The following is a 19,931-nucleotide window of genomic DNA, read 5'->3' on the forward strand; positions in this document are numbered from 1 at the left end:
CAATTTCTTTTCCATAAGAGCAAAATCTACATTATTCCAAACTTTTGGTTGCCAGTTTATATTTATATATATATATATAGGATAAGTTTAATTATAGTTGCTTTGGTTCATATTAGCTGGAAATGATGTCATCTGATACTGTTTGATCTTGACACTTTCAAAATGTCCTTGTTCTGCAGGTAATTTTTTATTTTTTTTTTAACCAAGGCGTAGAAATAACATAAATGAGCTTTCCCCATCTAACCCATTACCACGGTCTGTCACCGATTGCCTGCATCTTGTTCTCTTGCTAGGCTCTGTAAATATAAAATCAGAGAAAGACTCATCATACACACTGTATATAATGCTAGCATTTTCTGTAGAGCAGGTGCTGTCAACATTGTGATCAGTGCTAAGCTCTCCTGATGTGGTCTGGCTAAGACTCTCACCATTAAAGCTTTAATAAACAAAATAGCAGGCACATGCCAATGACTTGTTTGAAAATGGTGTTCGAATTGTGCTTTCTCCTGTTTACATAGATCAATGGCACAGTGACTGAGAACCTGTCCTTGATCGATGCAAAGAAGCTTATAGAGCGATCAAAAGGCAAGCTGAAGATGGTGGTGCAGAGAGACGAGAGGGCAACACTCCTCAACATTCCTGACATGGACGATAGCATTCCCTCAGCTAATTCAGACAGAGATGGTGAGAAGATACTAGTAAAACATGGAGTTGTGGGTTAAAGGATTAATTAACTGGTAGTTAGACTTTAGTTAAATTTGAGACTTTATTTGTTGTATTGTGTAAGTTGCGTGGCTTTGTTATCATTGGCCTTCCAGTCTCATAATAAAGTCAGATCTATTTGGCTTTGCTTTTATGGTACTGCTAAAAACCAAATAGGATTTTAAAGTCATGGTATGTTTCGACAGACATTTCAGAAATTCATTCACTGGCATCAGATCATTCCCATGAGCCCACCAGACACAGCCGCTCCCCTGACAAACACTCAGAGCCCTCGGACATCTCCAGCCAGTCTCCCCAGCAGATGAGCAATGGCAGGTAAGAGACTTCATGAACAGCCCTTTTGAGCTGTTCCTCAACTGGTTGCTAATGACCCAAAATGGATTGCATTGTCTGTTGTAATAGGGTCATGGAAAAAACAATGCTAAATACAAATAAAAAAATTACAACTAGCCATAATTGTGAATAGTTCGTATAGCAAAATAGGCATGTTTAAAAGCTTCTCACAAATGCTCTCCATCCAATCAAATGCTAAATTATTTTGGCAGAAATTCATCTTTCACATATTTTATTTTAAATAATTTTTTGTTACTTTTGTAACAAATTTGGTACTGGGTTGCTACTTGATGTCCATTATAAAATTGGGTAGTGAAGCAAAACCAGTTGAGAACCACAACTTTAAAGATTTCAACTTATACCAAACTAAAGTCTGAAATATGAAGGTAAATTAGTGCCTAAACGATTTGTGTGCACAAAGTAAGATTTGTGAAAGCGCCAGCATAAAAATTATTGTATATGCACAGAACGTTTGTAAAGGTGTAAATCAAATTGCAAGCGTAAGAAAAAAAGATGTGCAGTATTTTAATGCTTTGCATATATGAATCTGTAACTGCATATTAACACAAAACTGACTTACTTTTTTTCGAGCTAACACATTTGGAACAGTTTCTGTGCCTAAATACAGTATGGCCAAAAACAGTGCAAACTTGCAATCAGCGATATCTAAACAAAGAAAGGGTGTCATTAACAACAAAATGGATAGATCACGTAGAATCAAATCTGTATGCGTAAAAATAAACTATTAAAAAAGTGAAAATGACTTGTGTTTGTGACACAAATAAATTCTAGAAATAGTCATATATAAATTGTTCCGTCTACCCTATTGTTGCATTTACACTTTTGGCACGACTTTCTCACTGTAGAATTTTGCAAACACGAAAGGGAAGGTGGTTCTTCCTGCTTCTTCTAACCAATGAACTAAGGTTTTTCTGTTGACTAGTTTACTTTGATCTGATTGGTTTAATAACGTTTAAGTCTTTCTATCATGCTTGTAACGTCATTTATGCTTTAACAAATTTTACTGTACACGTGGAAAAATGTTGGCACTAATTTACCACCATACTGAAACATCCCTCAAAGAACAGTCCTGAAGTCTTTCTTTAGAGCCATTTGCATTGCACCATTCTTATCCTCATCATGGTTGCCACAGTTAATGTCATGCTTTGTCATGCGATATATCTTTGATTTAGTGAGTTGAATATATATATTTTATGGGCCACTGGTATATAAACTATAAATCAATAGCAATTTCATCTCAGCCATAAGCAGGGTCAATCTGGTTAATGACAGAAAAGGACTGTGACTGGTTGCACCTCACTCCCGTGTCTGCTCCCAGAGTCATCAATAATCATTTGAAGCAGAGAGGGCTGATAACTTGCATAAAGACACAGAACACACAAACATTGCAATTGCTTGCATCCTTGAACAAATATTATTCTTCCTGTGCCTGTCACTCATTGATATTTGTGTATAATATGTTGCTTTTTTTTCTTTTGGTTTAGCTGCAGTCAGAGGAGAGCATAAGGGTTGGTTACAGTGCAGTGAGCTGGCTGACCATAACCCAGTTTGACACTACAATAGCACTGAGCTCATGTAGCTTTCTCAGTGAACGTACTAGATGTACACTAGCTTGAGCGGTAGCATTGTAGATATGTAAGCTGAGAAGTGTTGACAGCAAGTAGTCTGGCAATATGTCTCTGTAGTGCATTAGCGCATGTGTGTTTGGATAGGAGAAACATTGAAGTTCAAAAGTACAGGTATGTGTGGAAGTGCATTAGCGCAACAGGCCAGTCAGAACCACTAGCAGAGGATGTGTAAGTAATGCTAGACAAGAAAGATGGACCACACAAGATGCTGTTTGCCAGCAGACTGCGATTGGTAAAAGAGACAGACATCAAAAGCATGAAAAATGTGACAACGCCACAAAGTGCTGATTCTTTCCCACGGGACATGCCATCCTTCCTGCATTACAGCAGCTGTGCCCTTTTCATCCACATCCTCACAGGCTGCAGGCATTCTTATAAATTCACACCTCGCTTCTCCATGCATCCTCTACCTGCCTGTCTAGTGCAGCATCTCACTTAATATCTGAACTCGGAATACACCTCATTATTGGATCTCTCACCTTAACAAGACACTCTTGCATTCTTGAAGTCTCAGAACTGCTACAGCTGCAACAAGCTGTATGATGTCTGCCTTCGCTCTGCACCACAGATGAGGCCAGAAATCTCGAAATGAGTGGACCTCTATTCTGTGCCTAATTTCATTGTGAATATAATAAAGTGTGCACCTTTCCTCAGCCGTTATGAGTCAATATTTGCTCATTTACAGTTAGCTTAATACTTAGTTGCATAATTACAAGTACGATAACAATAATTAGGCCTATTTGTTTTTGAACAATTATTAAGTTAATTATTAGTTATTTACCTTAATAGGTCATATCAATGCAATGAAAAATGAAATGGCCTTAGAAATAAATATAATAAATTTAAATAAGAGATATGATGCAATAAACATGATTATTAGACACTTTTCAGTCCTCTGCTTTGCATAGGTGTTGGCTATTTCTCCAAAGATCAAATCAAAGACAACACTCCTTTGGCTGACGTTTAAAAGCTGTCCTATAGAGTTGTGGTATGTGACATTCAAATGCAAGCTAAAGAGTAGACAAGCACAGAAGAGGTTGTAGCTACTGAATTGATACATATAACTGAACTGATACATTCTCCTGTCATCCCAATATCCTTGCATCCTGAGATAGTCTGAGATCATGTTTAGCATTCTCATAGACTACACTACTTCTGTAAATTTTCCCCAGATTACAGACAGTGAAAAAATAGTGAGAATTCGTCATATGCGTGTTTCCGCAAGACACGCACCAATAAACGTCTAAACACACAGCAAATCAGAAACAGGCATCGATGGCTTCTCTGTCATCGGTTTTCCAAAATAGGATTGTGCGCTTCTTCAAACATGTGTATTTGTGTCTAACGGTGTTTCTTGCCATTTGTCACTTCGAGACTTCTTACAGGTCGCCTGCCACACAGTTGCAGGTAGACGACGAGCAAAGTTACCTGCCGATTTCATGCCATGCCATCTACAAAAACATCTACCACACTCCCATGTCAAATAATAATAAGAAAATTTAAGTGAGACAAAGCGTGGATACGTTATCTTGGTGCTAAGCACAGTAAGCGGATCTGTTTACAGACTGTAGAGACTGTAGAGAGCCGTCAATCTGGGTGGACTAGTTTCACTCTGGCCCATATGTGGCCTCGTGCCTGCTCTGCACATATGCACAATGGCTGTAACTAGTGATGTTTAATTCGTGAACAAATCTGTCTTTTTGAACAAGTCTTTTAAGTGAACAAACAATTTTCATTCACCTCCATACACTGACTCTTGATTTTTCTTTCACTGACATCTATGCCTTTCGAAGCCAATGAGATCTGCTGCTTTTCATCCCCGTTAAGACTGACTACAGCATGAGCCAATAGGATTTGAATACCCGCTATGAAGGAGCATATCATTGGTTCGAATATCATAGCATATCACTAGCTGAACAAATACACCCTGTCACTGAACTAGTCGGTCATTCTGAACAAGAATAGGGGTGGTTCGTGAACAAACTGAATATACTGGTAAACTCGTTTGCGAATGACTCGTGGACGAAGATCTGCTGAACGAGTGAATGAGGCTTGTCATTTGTTCAGTTTGCCTATGTGAGTCAGTCATGTTCAATTTGGAGAGACAGGCGTGAAGTGCACTTGTGATAAGTTTATAATTAAACACAAAGATTGAAACCAATTTATGAATGTGCAAAAAGGACTGAAGACGTACAGTAAAAATGTCATGAATTATGGATGGGAATGTGCTTTGATGTTCAGTGTAAGATATTTAGGCTTTCTTAAACTTTTTCTTTGTCTTGGTAATAATTATGCCCAGTATTAGACAAAATATAGGGGAAATAAGACCTGCCATTTGTGGTGAAACGGTTATGGTGTTTAAACTCTATTTTTAAAGTGTCTTTGTACATTTGTAGACATAAAAATTCCACTTGTCTTCCTTTGTCGTGCTTTTAAACACTGATAGTTGTCTCTCTTCTTTTTTTTTTCTTTGTGATTAACAAATCACTTGGGGATTTGCTCATCTAAATCTTTCATTCATCCATATTTTTATTCTCACTTCAATGCATATGTTGTTATATTGATTAGATAATGAACTGTTCTAAATTGAAGCGAGGGCATCTTGTGAATAATAATATACCTGATTCCTCATTTAACCTCATCTGGCGAAATACATTATCTACATATACAAAACTCTTCATCCGGTGAATAAATATAGGCTATAAAAAGCTTAATTTCGTCAATACTTTAATATTGAGCATTGTAACTGAGCCAAGTCTCTATCATTTAAAATTAAGAGCTCCTTGTATTTTAGGCTTGTTTACAGTTAAAATTTCCACATTTTGCACCAAAACTTTTCTGATTGTTATTGAGATTTTGCTTAAACAAACAGCATCTGAAATTGTATTAATTTGGGATTCTTGTAGCATCTATGTCTGTGCCCGTCATAACATTTATTTATTTATTTTACTATCTATAAATCTATTTTAAAAACAAATGTTTTCTAACCTGTTATCAGCCTTTTCCTCCACCTTTGTTATCGGGATCTGCAAAATCCACTGTCGGCCGACCTCTAGTACGAATCACATTTAATTTAGTTTTTTTATTTACTTTATATAATTACTCTACTATATTTTTTCCATCTGAATAGAAACAACGTCAGAAGTGTGCTATCACACACATGTGCAGCTTAGAAGGAACACTTGCTTCTGTATATGCAAGGAACAGAAGTATTGGCCTCCACTGAATGATAATAAATATAAAGATAGTATAGCTGAAGTCATCTGACAACATTAACCTTAAAGTTCTTAAAAGGGTCTTAAAGTTGGCCCTTCTGGTCTTCTGGGTCTCCAATGACTGACAGGACAAAACCCCATGGAAATACTCCATTTCCAGCACTACTAAAGATTAATGGTGTAAAGATAATAGAGTGATGGTGTAAACCCCATTAATTAGACTTGAACTGATAGGTTTGGAGGCATTTTGAGGAATGATATACCAGTACACGTTTGTCAGTGAGCCAGATTAATATCTCAGAGCCATGCATCGGTTGCTCTCCTCTGAATAACTGCTCTGTCTTTGCACAGGCGGACTGGCACTTTTCTCACCAGAATACTCCCGCTGTAAGTGCTGTGCTCTGTATACAGTGGGTAGTATTTGTAGATGGAGTCTGAGTGCATGATATTAGGTTGATTTGTTGTATATATGTGTTTTTGTGTAGTTGTTTCATAGTCTTTAATTGTGTGGGTCTTGTCTTCTATGTAGGTGTTTTAGGTTGCACCTGAGTTTCATTGAAGCACTTGCAATGCATTTGATATGGTGCATTCATATGTGCTTATTGTACAATTAGCATGTGTTGTGTCAGTTTGAGCTGGTAACACAGAGGTAACGAGCTCTGTGTACTTAGGTGTTTGTGTGTTTGTGGAAACTGCCCAAGGGTGTCGAGTCTGTAATGTAGAAATGGGCCTGTATTAATTTTCATGCATGTTCATTGACCTTGGCACACAAGAGACAACTCCATTCAATGTACATCACCAGATGGGTTATTCCACATAGTTTCAGTCAGTTACATTCTTTCAGAGATAATATCTAGCATTCATTCTTGCTATGTTTGGAGTGACCCCTATGTATTTTAGATGACTCGATCCTAATGATCTATTTATCCAACAGGTTTGTATTCTAAAACATATTTGCAAGATATTTAGGTTCTAATTAATTAATTGATTTATAAGTGGTTTAGATATATTAAAGTGGTGAACAAGGCCATGAAACAAATAGCGGTTTTGCTGCATGTGCTATATTTTTATGCATGCAAGGCAAATATTTGCGATTTTTAAATCTCTCTCCCCCCACATATTACTGTAGTGTTGGTCAAATTAATTTAAGTTAGGTAATATATGCATACTGTTTATAGGGGGTCAGTTATTGTTCTGAAACTTGCAGGGAAACAAATGGAATTGAAATGAAATGCACACATAGGAGTTTCAGTGAGATTATAGTGGGTCACATGAGGAGCAAACACAGGAGAGAGAGATGAGAGGAAAGAGGGATTTGGCTGATGTGTGGGTGTGTGATGGATGTGTTAGTGCAGAGAAAAATCAACAGAGGAAAAGAGACCCTGGGATTTATGTAGGCCTTTGTGTGTGTGTCAGTGTGTATTTGTGCATTTCCAGGACATCAGAGATTTAGGACAAAGTTGCCTACACTGCCAAGAAATAAGGGTTCATTTTTCTTTCTTTGTTGATTCATTCTAACAGACTAGCATTTAATTTTTGTGTTCTTGGAATGGTCAGAAACAAATATATTTGTTTTAATTTATTTAGCAGGCACAGCATTTTTTAAGATTTAGGGAGTATTAGAGAATATTCTCTTTCCTGTCTGAATGCTAATAATAAAATTGTGTAGATATTTTCATCGGCCCTTACTAGTAGTAATCGGCATTCAAAATATCTGAAACGTTGCTAATAAAGGAATATTCGGGTTCAATACAAGATAAGCTTAAATGACAGAATTTGTGGCATAATATTGATTACCACAAAAATTATTTTTGACTTACCCTTTTTTTTCTTTAAATAAAAAAAAAAGAAGCAAAAATCTGTGTTCCAGTGAGGCACTTACGATGGAAGTGAATGGGGGCCATTTTTGGAATTTTAAAATACTCGCTGTTTAAAAAGTAAAGCCACAGATGTAAACAGTATGTGTGTTAACATGATTTTAGCGTGATAAAATCACTTACTAACCTTTACTGTGTAAAGTTACAGCCAGTTTTACAAATTTGTTGCCATGATAATAATATAATGTCACCAAACTCTACAACCCTAAAAGGACTGTAAAAATGACGATTTACAGCTCAAATAACTTAACCGCTCAAATAATACACAAGTTTTATCAGAAGAATGAATGCAAATGCTTTATAAATTTGTAAGCTTCCAAAATTGGTTTCCATTCACTTCCATTGTAAGCACCTACTGTAACCTCGATTTTTCCATTTTTTAAACAAAAGGAGGGACAAGTCAAAATAAAATGTTGTGGTTATCAACATTATACCACAAATACTGTCGATTGAGCTTAATTCGTACCGAACCCGGAGCTTTCCTTTAAGGTTGGTGTTCACAGCTTTCACAAGAAGCTCTAACATCTGTCCTTATGTTTAATATTTAACAAGAGAAATTATGAAAACTTGCATCTGGTGCTGTCTAATGGGCAGTCTGTATCCCTGTTGGTTTGAAGCATTGTACATTTACTTGTTTGTTCCTTCTCTACTCGTTGTTTCCATTCAGCTTGTTTTACATACTCTCCCTTAGGGACATTCTCATATCCATGTGGAGCAAATATAATGGTTGACATGTACTCTGAAACTGAGTAATGAATTTGCTGACCAAATTCATATGTACAGTGAAATGCCACCGTTGATCAAAAGCGCTTTGACATTATACATGTTTACTAACTTGGCCCACAGGCATTCTTTTTTCGTCACTGTGTCTGCTCGTGTGGACATTTATCAGTAAATAAATCGAATATTCAATCTATTATTGAGTTATTTGATGGCGATTCATTCACAACAACTTTCAATAATCTTTATTTTGATAGTTCTTTATCTTTTTTTATTATATGTTAATTTAGATTGAAACCTAAAATCTTGATGCTCATAGAAAAGTTCTTGTCCATGTTACTTGTCAGATTCCTGTGCATTACAATCAGCTGCAGTGTGTGACTGAGCTGTGTGTGTCTGTAGTCACAGGAGTCGTGAAGAGGAGCGCACCTCTAAACCATCGGCTGTGTCCACCCCAGTTAAGATGGCTGATGATGCACTTCTGGCTCCATCCACTGAACAGCCCGGGGACAAACAGATCTTTCCACTGCCAGGTCGAGACTCTTCACCTCCACCTGTCAAATACCTTTCCTTCTGCTTTCCTAATATATTGTCTCACCTATCTTTTTCTCGCTGTTTTACATTTTTCTGTATTGCACTTTAAGCCACATTCACAATGACAGTGATTTGTCAATGACAAGGTCACTAGGCCGCTATACATCTTGTCACTGGTAGGTGTTCCTGCCACTGGATGCCCTAAAGTTATTGGTGGGCTTTGCAACAGGCCAAAGCTTTTGAAAGTGTGATCACAAATTAGATGTATTGCCAGTATACATTTTTTTATTATATTTTGACAAGGAATCAGTATTCTGCAGGGGAAAGTGTTTGTATATAAATTTCATAATGAATTTCTTAATGCGTCATGCTATGCTTTATGAGCATTTTACTCTTAAGAATGCAGGCAATTTCTGACACGATTTTTGCACACCTAATTTATTTTTTTTATTATATCCCTGCTTGTGGGCAGAGACAAATTAAATAGAACAGTGACATTTTGCACAGTAATATTAAAGTCTTCTCTGTTTTACCTACATTCAATTTCAGTCTTTCACAGGAGATCATGTGAGCGCTACTGTCCTCATTCCCATTTGTAGTCGCTGCATCATATCGCTTTTCTCAACTTGTCAATGGTCATTGTCGCTCATGTCAACGTAGATCGAATGACTGGTTGCTGACTGCAAGTTGCTGTCACTATGAAAGGGGCTTAACTCCAACTCCCACATTCCCACGACTAATCTAGTTTTCTCTCCTTAACGGAGCTGCTGTCCACTCCTCCATCCTGATCTGACTTTCCTCCCCTCTGGTTCTTCACATTCTCTAATTAGCCCATTCACCTTAGTCTCCAAACACTCCTGTCTCTCAACAGCATTAATCAGAAACAAGTTATTTTATTACAGACAAATCAAATTGGCAATTTTATAAGGGCAATATGAGAAGTCCGGAATTGTATTATTGTAACGATATCTGGTTGATCTTTATGTCTCTTTCATCCTGTCTCACTCTTTAGCTGCTGGTCTCTCCTTACTCTCTGAATCTGTTTTAAAAGATGTTTGTGTTACCGATGTTTGTCCTCTAACAGAAATGTCTAACAGAAATGTGTGTTTATGGGTGTGTAGAGCCAAAGCCACTATATGCGCAGCCTGGACAACCTGATGTCGATCTGCCAGTGAGCCCATCAGATGCCCCTGTGCCCAGTGCCGCCCATGATGACAGCATCCTCCGGTAAGTATTATATTCTGCAGTCATGCCATTCTCCCATGTGGAAGCGGAAGTGCCCTTTCTAGTGTACATGAAATTACTTGCCCACTGAAGGTGTACAAGACAAATGACATCTGGTTTATACATGCTAGCACTCCTGATGTGACTTTATCAAAATGTTATAAGTTGTGATTCTGTGTTTCATAATTTTATTACCATAAATCAACAGGCCACACAAAATGCTCCTGTTCAGGGACTGACCCATTTTTTTCTGTTACCAGGCCTAGTATGAAGCTGGTGAAGTTCAAGAAGGGAGAAAGCGTAGGATTGCGGCTGGCGGGAGGTAATGATGTAGGAATCTTTGTGGCTGGTGTGCTGGAGGACAGTCCTGCTGCCAAAGAAGGCCTGGAGGAGGGAGACCAGATACTCAGGGTGAGAATGTCCACAGGACTTGTCCATTTACTAAGGCTACATTTATCTGGATAAATTTGATATCAGCATTTTAGTTTTCGAAAGTCTTTCTGTCCATACTGCCATTTTCAAGCGTTTTCCAAAAGTTGCTCGTCCACACTGAAACTAAAGAAAATGCTTAAAACCCCTAACTGCACATACGAAAATCGCCATTGCATGTACGGTCTGAAATGCAATTGTCTTTGTGTTCCATCGCCGGACACCAGTTCCGAGTAAACTTCCCCTCGCATTTGAAGGAATGCAATGTGAAAGTTGTACAAAGTAATATTTATCTTTAAATATGCTAGCGAAGTGAATATCAAGCACAACAGAGCCGCTGTAACACAGGCCGCCATCATGATTGATTTGGTTGAATGGATCACATGACTATCCAACAAATACGTCACCGTTTTCAGATATTTCCATTTTTCACACTGCAACATGAAGACTGCATTTTCAAATGAATCCACTTGGGAGAGCATTTTCAAAAAGCTCAGTTTTTGCTGACAAAAACACCATCTCAGTGTGGACGGAAGGGCAAAACATGGAGAAATGGATGCGTTTTCAAACAAAAACGTGTTGGTGTGGACATGGCCTAAGATCACAAGTTAAATCTACTGTATGTTAAGGCTAGGCAGTATGCTGCAGGATGTACAGTATCTAGCATCATTTAAAGTATTTGCAAAGAGATTTACAGGTGGAAATCTGAAACAAATCTAGCCTGCTACTTAGATGACTGCGCAAATTGTATAATTCCCTTAACAGAATTAACTTACAATAAACAAAAGATCACCCATTTCGCGTGCGTGTGTGCTTGTGTGCGTGCGTGTGTGTGACCACACTGGGAGACCTGCTTCGAGTGTTTATTGCATCTGTACTCTGTGACTGCACAGAAAATAAAGTGAATTCTGGATTACTACATTTACATTTTCCTGAGACGATGGATATAAATAATCAGATGTTTATCGAGAGTGGTTAATTTAACTTTATTATTCACCAAACATCATTAAATGTAGTTAACGTGAAGGAAGTATTGCGTGCCTGTTACTGCGTGGTGAACTTGCATCAAGATGTATTTTTTAAGTCAATGAGTGTGTATTTCAGTACAGTAATTAATGCTGAGTCATAAAAGCCTTTATTATAAAAGATTTTGTTGATAAATAGGTTTATAGTGCATTTCCAACATGTTGTCGGCAGAGTTCAGCACGTACAGCTCTTACTCCAGCTTAAGCACAGAGCACCGCACATGTGGCTCATGCACTCAGTTTAAACTGTAACCTTGTCACACAGACTGTGTCCGAAAACTGGAAAATGCCTTCGGATGCTGTATAAGGATGAATGAAGGTAGGATGAAATAATTCTTCCAAAAACCCTGTTGTTTAAACCATTGACCGACAAGGCAGCTGCCTACATTTTCTGATGCAGCCAAAGTTCATATATACCAGTCCTAAACAAACAAAAGTTTAGCTCCGATCCCGGCATTCTCCGATAGTGTTGTTGATTTTGTTGTTGCTATTAAAACGTCATGCAAATAATGTTAGAATAAAAATGGTCGATACTAGATGACATCATCATGGTGGTTACTTCGTGAGTGCGAATGCAGGAGAAAATTCTCTGGTGTCCCATTCCTCGTAAGAGTTCACTTCTAGAAAGCTACTAAGGGAAAAGTACCAGGACTATAGGTGGGAAAGTGCCTATTGTCTTAGTTTAATGTGCAGTGATTAGCCATAGTTAGGTGGATTACCCCAAGGATTGTAAACACGGTGGCTCTGGTTGTTTGATCAGTTCAACATGTCAACTTTTGGTTTAACCAGTGGCATGAGTTTGGGACAGTCCAAACAATGAGGGCGAGGGCAGGGCGTGTCATGTTTTATCCACTTCACAGAAGAAGAGCCGCAAAGATGGCGCACAGATCAGAGAGGAAGCAGGCTCAATGTAAACAATGTTGAAGCACTTTTCTATAAGTGAACATTAGTATTTTCTGTACACAATGTGATGGTGTGTTGAAGTACAACATGACAACAAGCACTGTTGATATCCTTGTTTCATCCCAGCACATCCACGTCAAAAAGCTCAAGTAAACGTGAAAGTAAACCACAAATAGACAAATTGTCAAAGGGTGTGCATATTCACTAACTTGATTGAACAGCATAACAAAACTAATCAAAATGACTGCATACTTCCAATATATATCAGTCATTGTAATCTAATTCAAACCAATGCACCAAACAACACAACACCTTAACGCAATGGCATATAATTCGTTGAAGTGAAGAATGGTGCACTTTAACTAATCCAACCATTAGAGAAATAAAATTGCTTTTAAAAATTACCAATGATGTTCACTACGCAGATATACTCTGCACTCGGTAACTTCCTATGCTCATGTCAACAGCTTGACATAAATATTAGGAGTGGTGGTGGTGTAGTGGGCTAAAGCACAGAACTGGTAATCAGAAGGTTGCTGGTTCAATCCCCACAGCCACTACCATTGTATCCTTGTGCAAGGCTCCAGGGGGATTGTCCCTGTAATAAGTGAACTAAGTCACTTTGGATAAAAGCATCTTTAAAATGCATAAATGTAAATATTATTGAAGCTTTTGATTGGCTCAGGGGCAAAGGCAAACTAGCCCCTCAGGCCATCGTTGAAAGCTTGTGTATGTGCATGCAATTCTCCAGATCTCTGTTGATTAACATTGAGGATGAAGGGCTAGGCCCACGCATCGCAAATGAGAACGATTAAATGGCCTTTTCACAACATACCTTAATAATAAGAGAATTTCTCAAAATAATATATATATTTTTCTTGTATAATGGACATTAAAACATGTTTAAGTTGTATTATTTCTTAAAATAAATGTATGACGATGCCATGCAATTTGCACAACAGCGCCACCTTTGGCGGGGCTTAGCCCCACTTGCCCCTAATGTAGAGACGCAGCTGCACACTTCACCTTGAAATATACACCCTGTGGAACAGTTAAAGTAGCCACCTTAATCTTAGTCTAAGAAAAGAAAGCATGTGTGAAAGTCTTCCGTTTACTAATCTCTGTACTGTAACACTGTGCAACATCCCACTTTTTCTTCCGAAAAATATGAAGACACTATATGACCCTGTGGCTGCGGGCAAAAATAATCATGACATACTCCTGCTCTGACTCAGTGCCTGACTCTTCTCTTTTCCATCTTTCCTTTGTTTAGCCTGTGGACACACAATGGCTCTTATTGTGGTCTTCCACAACTCAAGCCTCCAGTGGTCTTACGCTATTGTCAGTAGTTGTGTAAAACAGAGAATCTAAGTCAGACTCATTTAGGCGTGTTTATCACATAGCCACATTTTAATGAAACATAGATTGCTTTGTGTCTCTCCCACACCCGTTCCAGTGCAGGTCATCACTGTGTGTGTGTGTGTGTGTGTGCCGCGTGCGTATATTTCTCTTCCCTGCTGCACAAACACACACTCCTTAGATTCCAGGACCTACCCCACTGTGAAGCTTCTAGCTCTTTGTTTTCCTCTCCAGACATTTCTCTGGACATTTGCCAGATGTTACTGAACGTTCACCTCTCCTCTTTTTCCCTGATTTTGTGACTGTAAGGATGGGCAAGGAGGAACGGCTCAGCAGTCAACAAAACTTTTAATGGCATAAATCAACTTTAACACAGATGCACACACACAGTGGCTGCATGTGTCTCTCTCTCTCTCTCTCTCTCTCTCGAACTGGCACCTCCGGCTCATCTTTATCCCACTCCCAGCTGATTAGAACAATTCAGGGCTGGGCGTGCATCCTCAAGGCCTGGCCACACCCTCCTCCTCGTCACAGTAACTTTCAGATACAGCAGAAACACGGATAAGGAAAAGTGGATTTGCACTCTCTTTTACTCTCCTCTTCCAATGCAAATAAACATTGTATTGTTAGGTTACAACACCGCAGAGATCTAAAGCCTGTTTTCGTCTCCTTCTCATGTTCGTAGGTGAACAATGTTGATTTTGCAAACATCATTCGTGAGGAAGCGGTGCTGTTCCTTCTGGACCTGCCCAGAGGTGAAGAGGTCACCATCCTGGCTCAGAAGAAAAAGGACGGTAAGCAGATACACATAAATTTCATGCATTGGTTAATTATTTATTCAATGCATTCTCAATTATTGCAAGTCTCTCTGGAATACTTGATTCTGATTGGTCAGTCTTGACATTCTGCTATCAAATATCAAATATTTTGTATAATGGCTGCTAAACTGTTTACATGTTCTGTCCTCCAGTGTACCGGCGGATAGTAGAATCTGATGTGGGCGACTCCTTCTACATCAGAACACACTTTGAGTACGAGAAGGAATCTCCTTATGGGTTGAGCTTTAATAAGGGAGAGGTGTTCAGGGTGGTGGACACACTCTACAATGGCAAACTGGGCTCCTGGCTGGCCATCCGCATTGGGAAAAACCATCAGGAGGTGGAGAGAGGCATCATTCCCAACAAAAACAGGTAACTGCCCTGTGAAGCACTAGAAGGAAGAGACAACTGACATGCTGCCCCATTATATATACAGATCAGCATAAAGTATTGGGTTTTAAAATGGCACTGTCAATTAAACCCGTTCATTTAGTGATTAATTATATGAAAATAATGCAGAGGAAAAATTACACAATCATGCCCCCGACCAGCTCATAAATTCCAGCAATTTGCTCCAGCTGTACAGGCAAAACACCTCGTCAAACCCGGGTGCAGGCAGCATAGCCTTTCAAAAGTTATGTGCTCTTGCACTAAATGACAGCTGGACCGAGACCAAACACAAGAGAATGCAGGGATCTCGAGACAGATTTTATTATTTTATTTTTTTTAAAGTTTCAAAAAGCATTTAACATGACACGGCATCCTAAAAACACAGTATGTATGACTAGAGGAGATGAAAACTAGAGAGACACAATGCAACAGAAGTGAGGCAATTACCTTTATTTACTGGCCTTGCTCAGTAAATATTACAATGCGATTGATTGTGATTTATTAGATTAATTAATTGGCGTATCATATAATTATTCATTTAAAATTTTTAAAGGCATAGTTCACCCAAAAATGTTACTTTAATCAGTTACTCACCATCAGTCCATCACAGATATGTATGACCTTATTCTTCTGCAGAACACAAAGATTTTTAGAAGAATATTCCAGCTATGTTGGTCCATGCAATGCAAGTGAATGGTGGCCAGAACTTTGAAGCTCCAAAAAGCATATAAAGGCAACATAAAAGTAATCCATAAGACTCCAGTAGTAAATCCATGTCTTCAGTAGCAATATGATAGGTGTGGGTGAAAAACTTTCATGTCCACATTCTTCTTCTGGTCGGGGCCAAAAGTGGAGCTGTATCGTAAAAAAAATGACTTAAATATTGATCTGTTTCTCACCCACTCATATCATATTGCTTCTGAAGATGTGGATTTAACCAATAGAGTCATATGGATTTCTTTTATGCTTCCTTTGTGCTTTTTGGAGCTACAGACCTGAAATATTCTCAAAATCTTAATTTGTGTTCTGCAGGAGAAGAAAGTCATTTAAATCTTGGATGGCAAGAAGATGAGTTAAATGAAAATAAATTAGAAAGATTTTTGGGTAAACTATTCCTTTAATCGATTGACAGCCCTGGTTTTAAATTTAGTTTATAATGCAAGAATGTAACTGTATACAAGTTGTGTCATTCTATATGTAAATGCAATATACTTTGAGCTAAAGCTGACCATCTTGTTTTAGGGCAGAGCAGCTTTCCAGTGTGCAGTACACACTCCCCAAAACAGCGGGCGGAGACCGGGCTGACTTCTGGAGGTTCAGAGGGCTGCGCAGCTCCAAGAGGAACTTGCGGAAGAGCAAAGAGGATCTGTCAGCTCAGCCTGTTCAGACCAAATTCCCTGCTTATGAGAGGGTGGTTCTTAGGGAGGGTATGTATGTTTTTCAAATAAATATTTGAGTGCAACTGGTTTAAAGATTTGAATTTAAAGGGTTGGAGTATTTTGCATTTAAACTAAATTCAGGCTTACTTGTAGGCTTGGGATGAATCTATACTTTATTTGTGGTGCTTGCTAAGGCAATCATCACTGTCACTATTACTTTTGTTCATAGTTAGAGTTAAAAGGATGAGTTTACCTAAAAATGAAAATTCTCTCATGATTTACTTACAGTAAGAAGGAAAGTCATGCACATCTGGGATGGCTTAAAGATATGTAAATCATGAGAGAATTTTCATTTTTGGGGGAACTAACCCTTTAAGGATTTAGTATAAACTTTTGGCATTATAACTCATCCTGCACTGTTGTGCTATGGGCATGAATGATACCTGAAAATTTGTATTGAGGAGAGGTGTGCTACTATTCTAAACAATCAGACTTCCAATCAGACTCATGGAAGTTTAATAGACTTGCATTGAAGGAGTGGCCTAAGCCATATCTAGGGACCAGACTATCAAAGAGAATATGCACTGGACTCTTTTGACTTGGGCCAGTAAACAACCACCTAGCAATGCCCTAGCAACCACCCAGAACACCAAAGCAACCACATACTGTAACAAATTCTGGCATCCACCCATAACACTAGCATCACGGCAAAAAGTTTTGCATATGCAAGCTCCACTCCCATTTTCTTCCGAAGATATAAAAATGTAATTGCAATTATTTTACAAACTGTTAGATCTACTGTATTTAACAGAACACTTGAATAATCTCAGAATAGGAATCCAATAGAAAATCCTGTTCTCTTTGAAGTAAAGCATTATATTGTCCATTGTTCTGTTTAGCTGGGTTCCTGAGGCCTGTTGTGATCTTTGGGCCAATCGCCGATGTGGCACGAGATAAACTGGCAAGAGAGGTGCCTGATCTGTTCGAGCTTGCAAGTGAGTGTTCATTTACTAAAACCAAACAGCGCTTCAGCACTTCAGTACTCTAATCCACCTACCTGTTCAGCACACTTCAGCAGTCACTGCTGCTATTAGAGCAAATGAGCTGCCCTGCTCTCAAGTTTCAGTTATCTAAGTGCATTTAAAATTCAGCTTGTAAACTGATTCCATGAGTGGCCACTGGCTTTATTTACATAACATTGTTCCTGTATGACTGTATTTGCTTTTCAGAGACACAGCACCCAGATGGAAGGGAAAGTACGTTGCATAGTCACATCAGCTCACCCCATCAGTAACCATAGTTACTAGAGGCTGTGCAGTATGGCATCCCTTATTTTAGTTACACCAAATCGACACTGCTTGGAATGTTAACAAAAGATAAAAAATCCAAGATGTATTCATGCTATCGACAGCTCCAACCCTTCAGTCATGCTTGAGAGGAGATGAAGGCACATTGCTCATTGATTTCCCCCATCCCAAGCGCCTGCTTCCTGTGTTATTTTGTGATCCTATTGGAATGGGCTCTTTTTGTTTTTTCCTTTTCTTTCTTTTTTTGGTTGCTAAAAAGGCTTCCTGTAGTTGCTGCTATTTAGGCACCATGTTATAGTAAAGTGGAGGCACAGATTTAGGCTTGCTATCTTAAATAATATGTTGCTGTCAAAGGCCACCAATGGCTTAAGGTCCTAAAGATCAGTGCACATTAGCTTTACTCTGTCTATAATGACTATTTAGTTGTCCTCTGTAACATACTGAAACAAGTTTCTTTGAAGGTGAGTGTTCTTTGAGCAACAGTTCACCCAAACTTTAGGGCTGGGAATTGCCATAGACCTCCCGATCTTAGAAAGAAATGTCTATTGAAGAACAGTTGTTTCTTACATAATTTACAGGCAGGGATGTGCAAAACTACAAATTTAAAACTACTCAACCAGTCGGTGCAGAGTGTGAGCTATTAGTTGACTAGTCAGTGTTAAGGAACATATGTATAATTAGGCTGAATTATATGTCCATGTTACCCAATCAGATGTGTTTCATAAGGACACATGGATGCTAAGCGCAGCCATTTAACATGATAACTAACAGATATTCAACAATTAAATAGGCTAAATAACTATAACCTCTTGACCCACAAAACTACTAATGTTAGAAAAGTAAGAAACATGAAAAGCTCCAATACAGAGCGGTACAAAACTGCTTATGCGCATCCTGGATGCTGAATGATGGGCTTAAATGCTTCTCCCTGAAATGCTTAAAAGTAACCGCAGCTCTTGAAGTCACATGGCGATCATGTGTGTGCACAGCTGTTAGATTCTAAATGTAGCTTCCTATATTTATTGATCAATCATTGCATCTAAATGTGTATTTTTTATTTTATTTTAAAAAAGCAATTTTAAAATAGTTTGTCTCAAGAATCACGATTTGTAACAGAATTTGTCCCCACCCCTAACAAACTCTGTCATAATTTACTCACCCTCATGTTGTTCCAAACCCATATGGCTTTCTTACATATGAGCAACACAAAAGGAGATGTTTTAATGAATATTCCGGTCAGGCTTTTCAGTAAAATGGCAGTTGATAGTGACTTAAAAGCTTAAAGGATACAAAAGTGTCAGAAAAGTATTCACTGCAACTTTTTGTGTTCTGAAGGCATATGATATATTTTGGTGAGAAACAACCTGAAATTAAAGTTGTTTCTTAAAGTCTTAACGTGCTGAAAACAAAGCACTTTCTTATGTGAACACGCATGCCACTTTGAACTAAATAAATGAAGTGAGTCACTATCAACTGCCACTATGTTGAAAAGACAGACCGGGATATTTATAAAAAATATATATATATTGTGTTTGAGCATGTTTTATAGTGTAAAGTGGAGGAGGGCGGGGCCGGGCTGGTACTACGCTCGCCCGGTCCACAATCAGCCTGATGAGGAACGCGAGTGATATAGGCGGCTGGTGATAAGAGTTAGAGAGAGAGAGAATTACAGGCAGCTGCCCTATGTGTGGTTATGTAGTTGTGTGTTTTTGGTTAAGTTTATCATTAAACATTATTTGTATTGTTTAGCCAGTTCTCGTCTCCTCCTCTCCCTTGAACCCCCCTTACATATGGGTTTGGAATGACGTTAGGGTGAATAAATTATGACAGAATTGTAATTTTTGGGTGAACTATTTCTTTCAAATATTCCAGACCCTCTTGCAAGCACTGATGCTTTCCCCCAACACTATTTATAATTAATAATATACATTTAAAAAAATATATATTTGTTTGTCTGTACCTAGTCAAGTGCATTGCACCACACTGATGTCACACACAGAACATGTGAACAATCTGCTGGTGTTTATATTGTGTATGCAGGTGCAT

The 19,931-nt window shown here is 38.4% G+C and overlaps 1 protein-coding gene across 9 annotated transcripts in view; it reads left to right on the top strand.

The window, feature by feature from the left end:
- LOC127620185 (tight junction protein ZO-1-like) overlaps nucleotides 1–19,931 on the top strand; it is a 162,398-nt gene that overhangs the window by 122,935 nt on the left and 19,532 nt on the right. For 5 of the 9 annotated variants that reach the window (XM_052093351.1, XM_052093504.1, XM_052093579.1 and 2 more), the window contains 10 exons: nucleotides 519–684; nucleotides 909–1,038; nucleotides 8,920–9,050; nucleotides 10,173–10,278; nucleotides 10,536–10,686; nucleotides 14,677–14,785; nucleotides 14,962–15,181; nucleotides 16,442–16,626; nucleotides 17,478–17,573; nucleotides 17,808–17,834. In XM_052093351.1, coding sequence (XP_051949311.1) covers nucleotides 519–684; nucleotides 909–1,038; nucleotides 8,920–9,050; nucleotides 10,173–10,278; nucleotides 10,536–10,686; nucleotides 14,677–14,785; nucleotides 14,962–15,181; nucleotides 16,442–16,626; nucleotides 17,478–17,573; nucleotides 17,808–17,834 — 1,321 coding nt within the window. The remainder of the gene's footprint in view (nucleotides 1–518; nucleotides 685–908; nucleotides 1,039–8,919; nucleotides 9,051–10,172; nucleotides 10,279–10,535; nucleotides 10,687–14,676; nucleotides 14,786–14,961; nucleotides 15,182–16,441; nucleotides 16,627–17,477; nucleotides 17,574–17,807; nucleotides 17,835–19,931) is intronic. The other 4 variants (XM_052093808.1, XM_052093871.1, XM_052093429.1 and 1 more) reach the window with 1 other exon arrangement.

The sequence above is a fragment of the Xyrauchen texanus genome, chromosome 1 (assembly GCF_025860055.1).
Source record: "Xyrauchen texanus isolate HMW12.3.18 chromosome 1, RBS_HiC_50CHRs, whole genome shotgun sequence".
NCBI lineage: Eukaryota > Metazoa > Chordata > Actinopteri > Cypriniformes > Catostomidae > Xyrauchen > Xyrauchen texanus.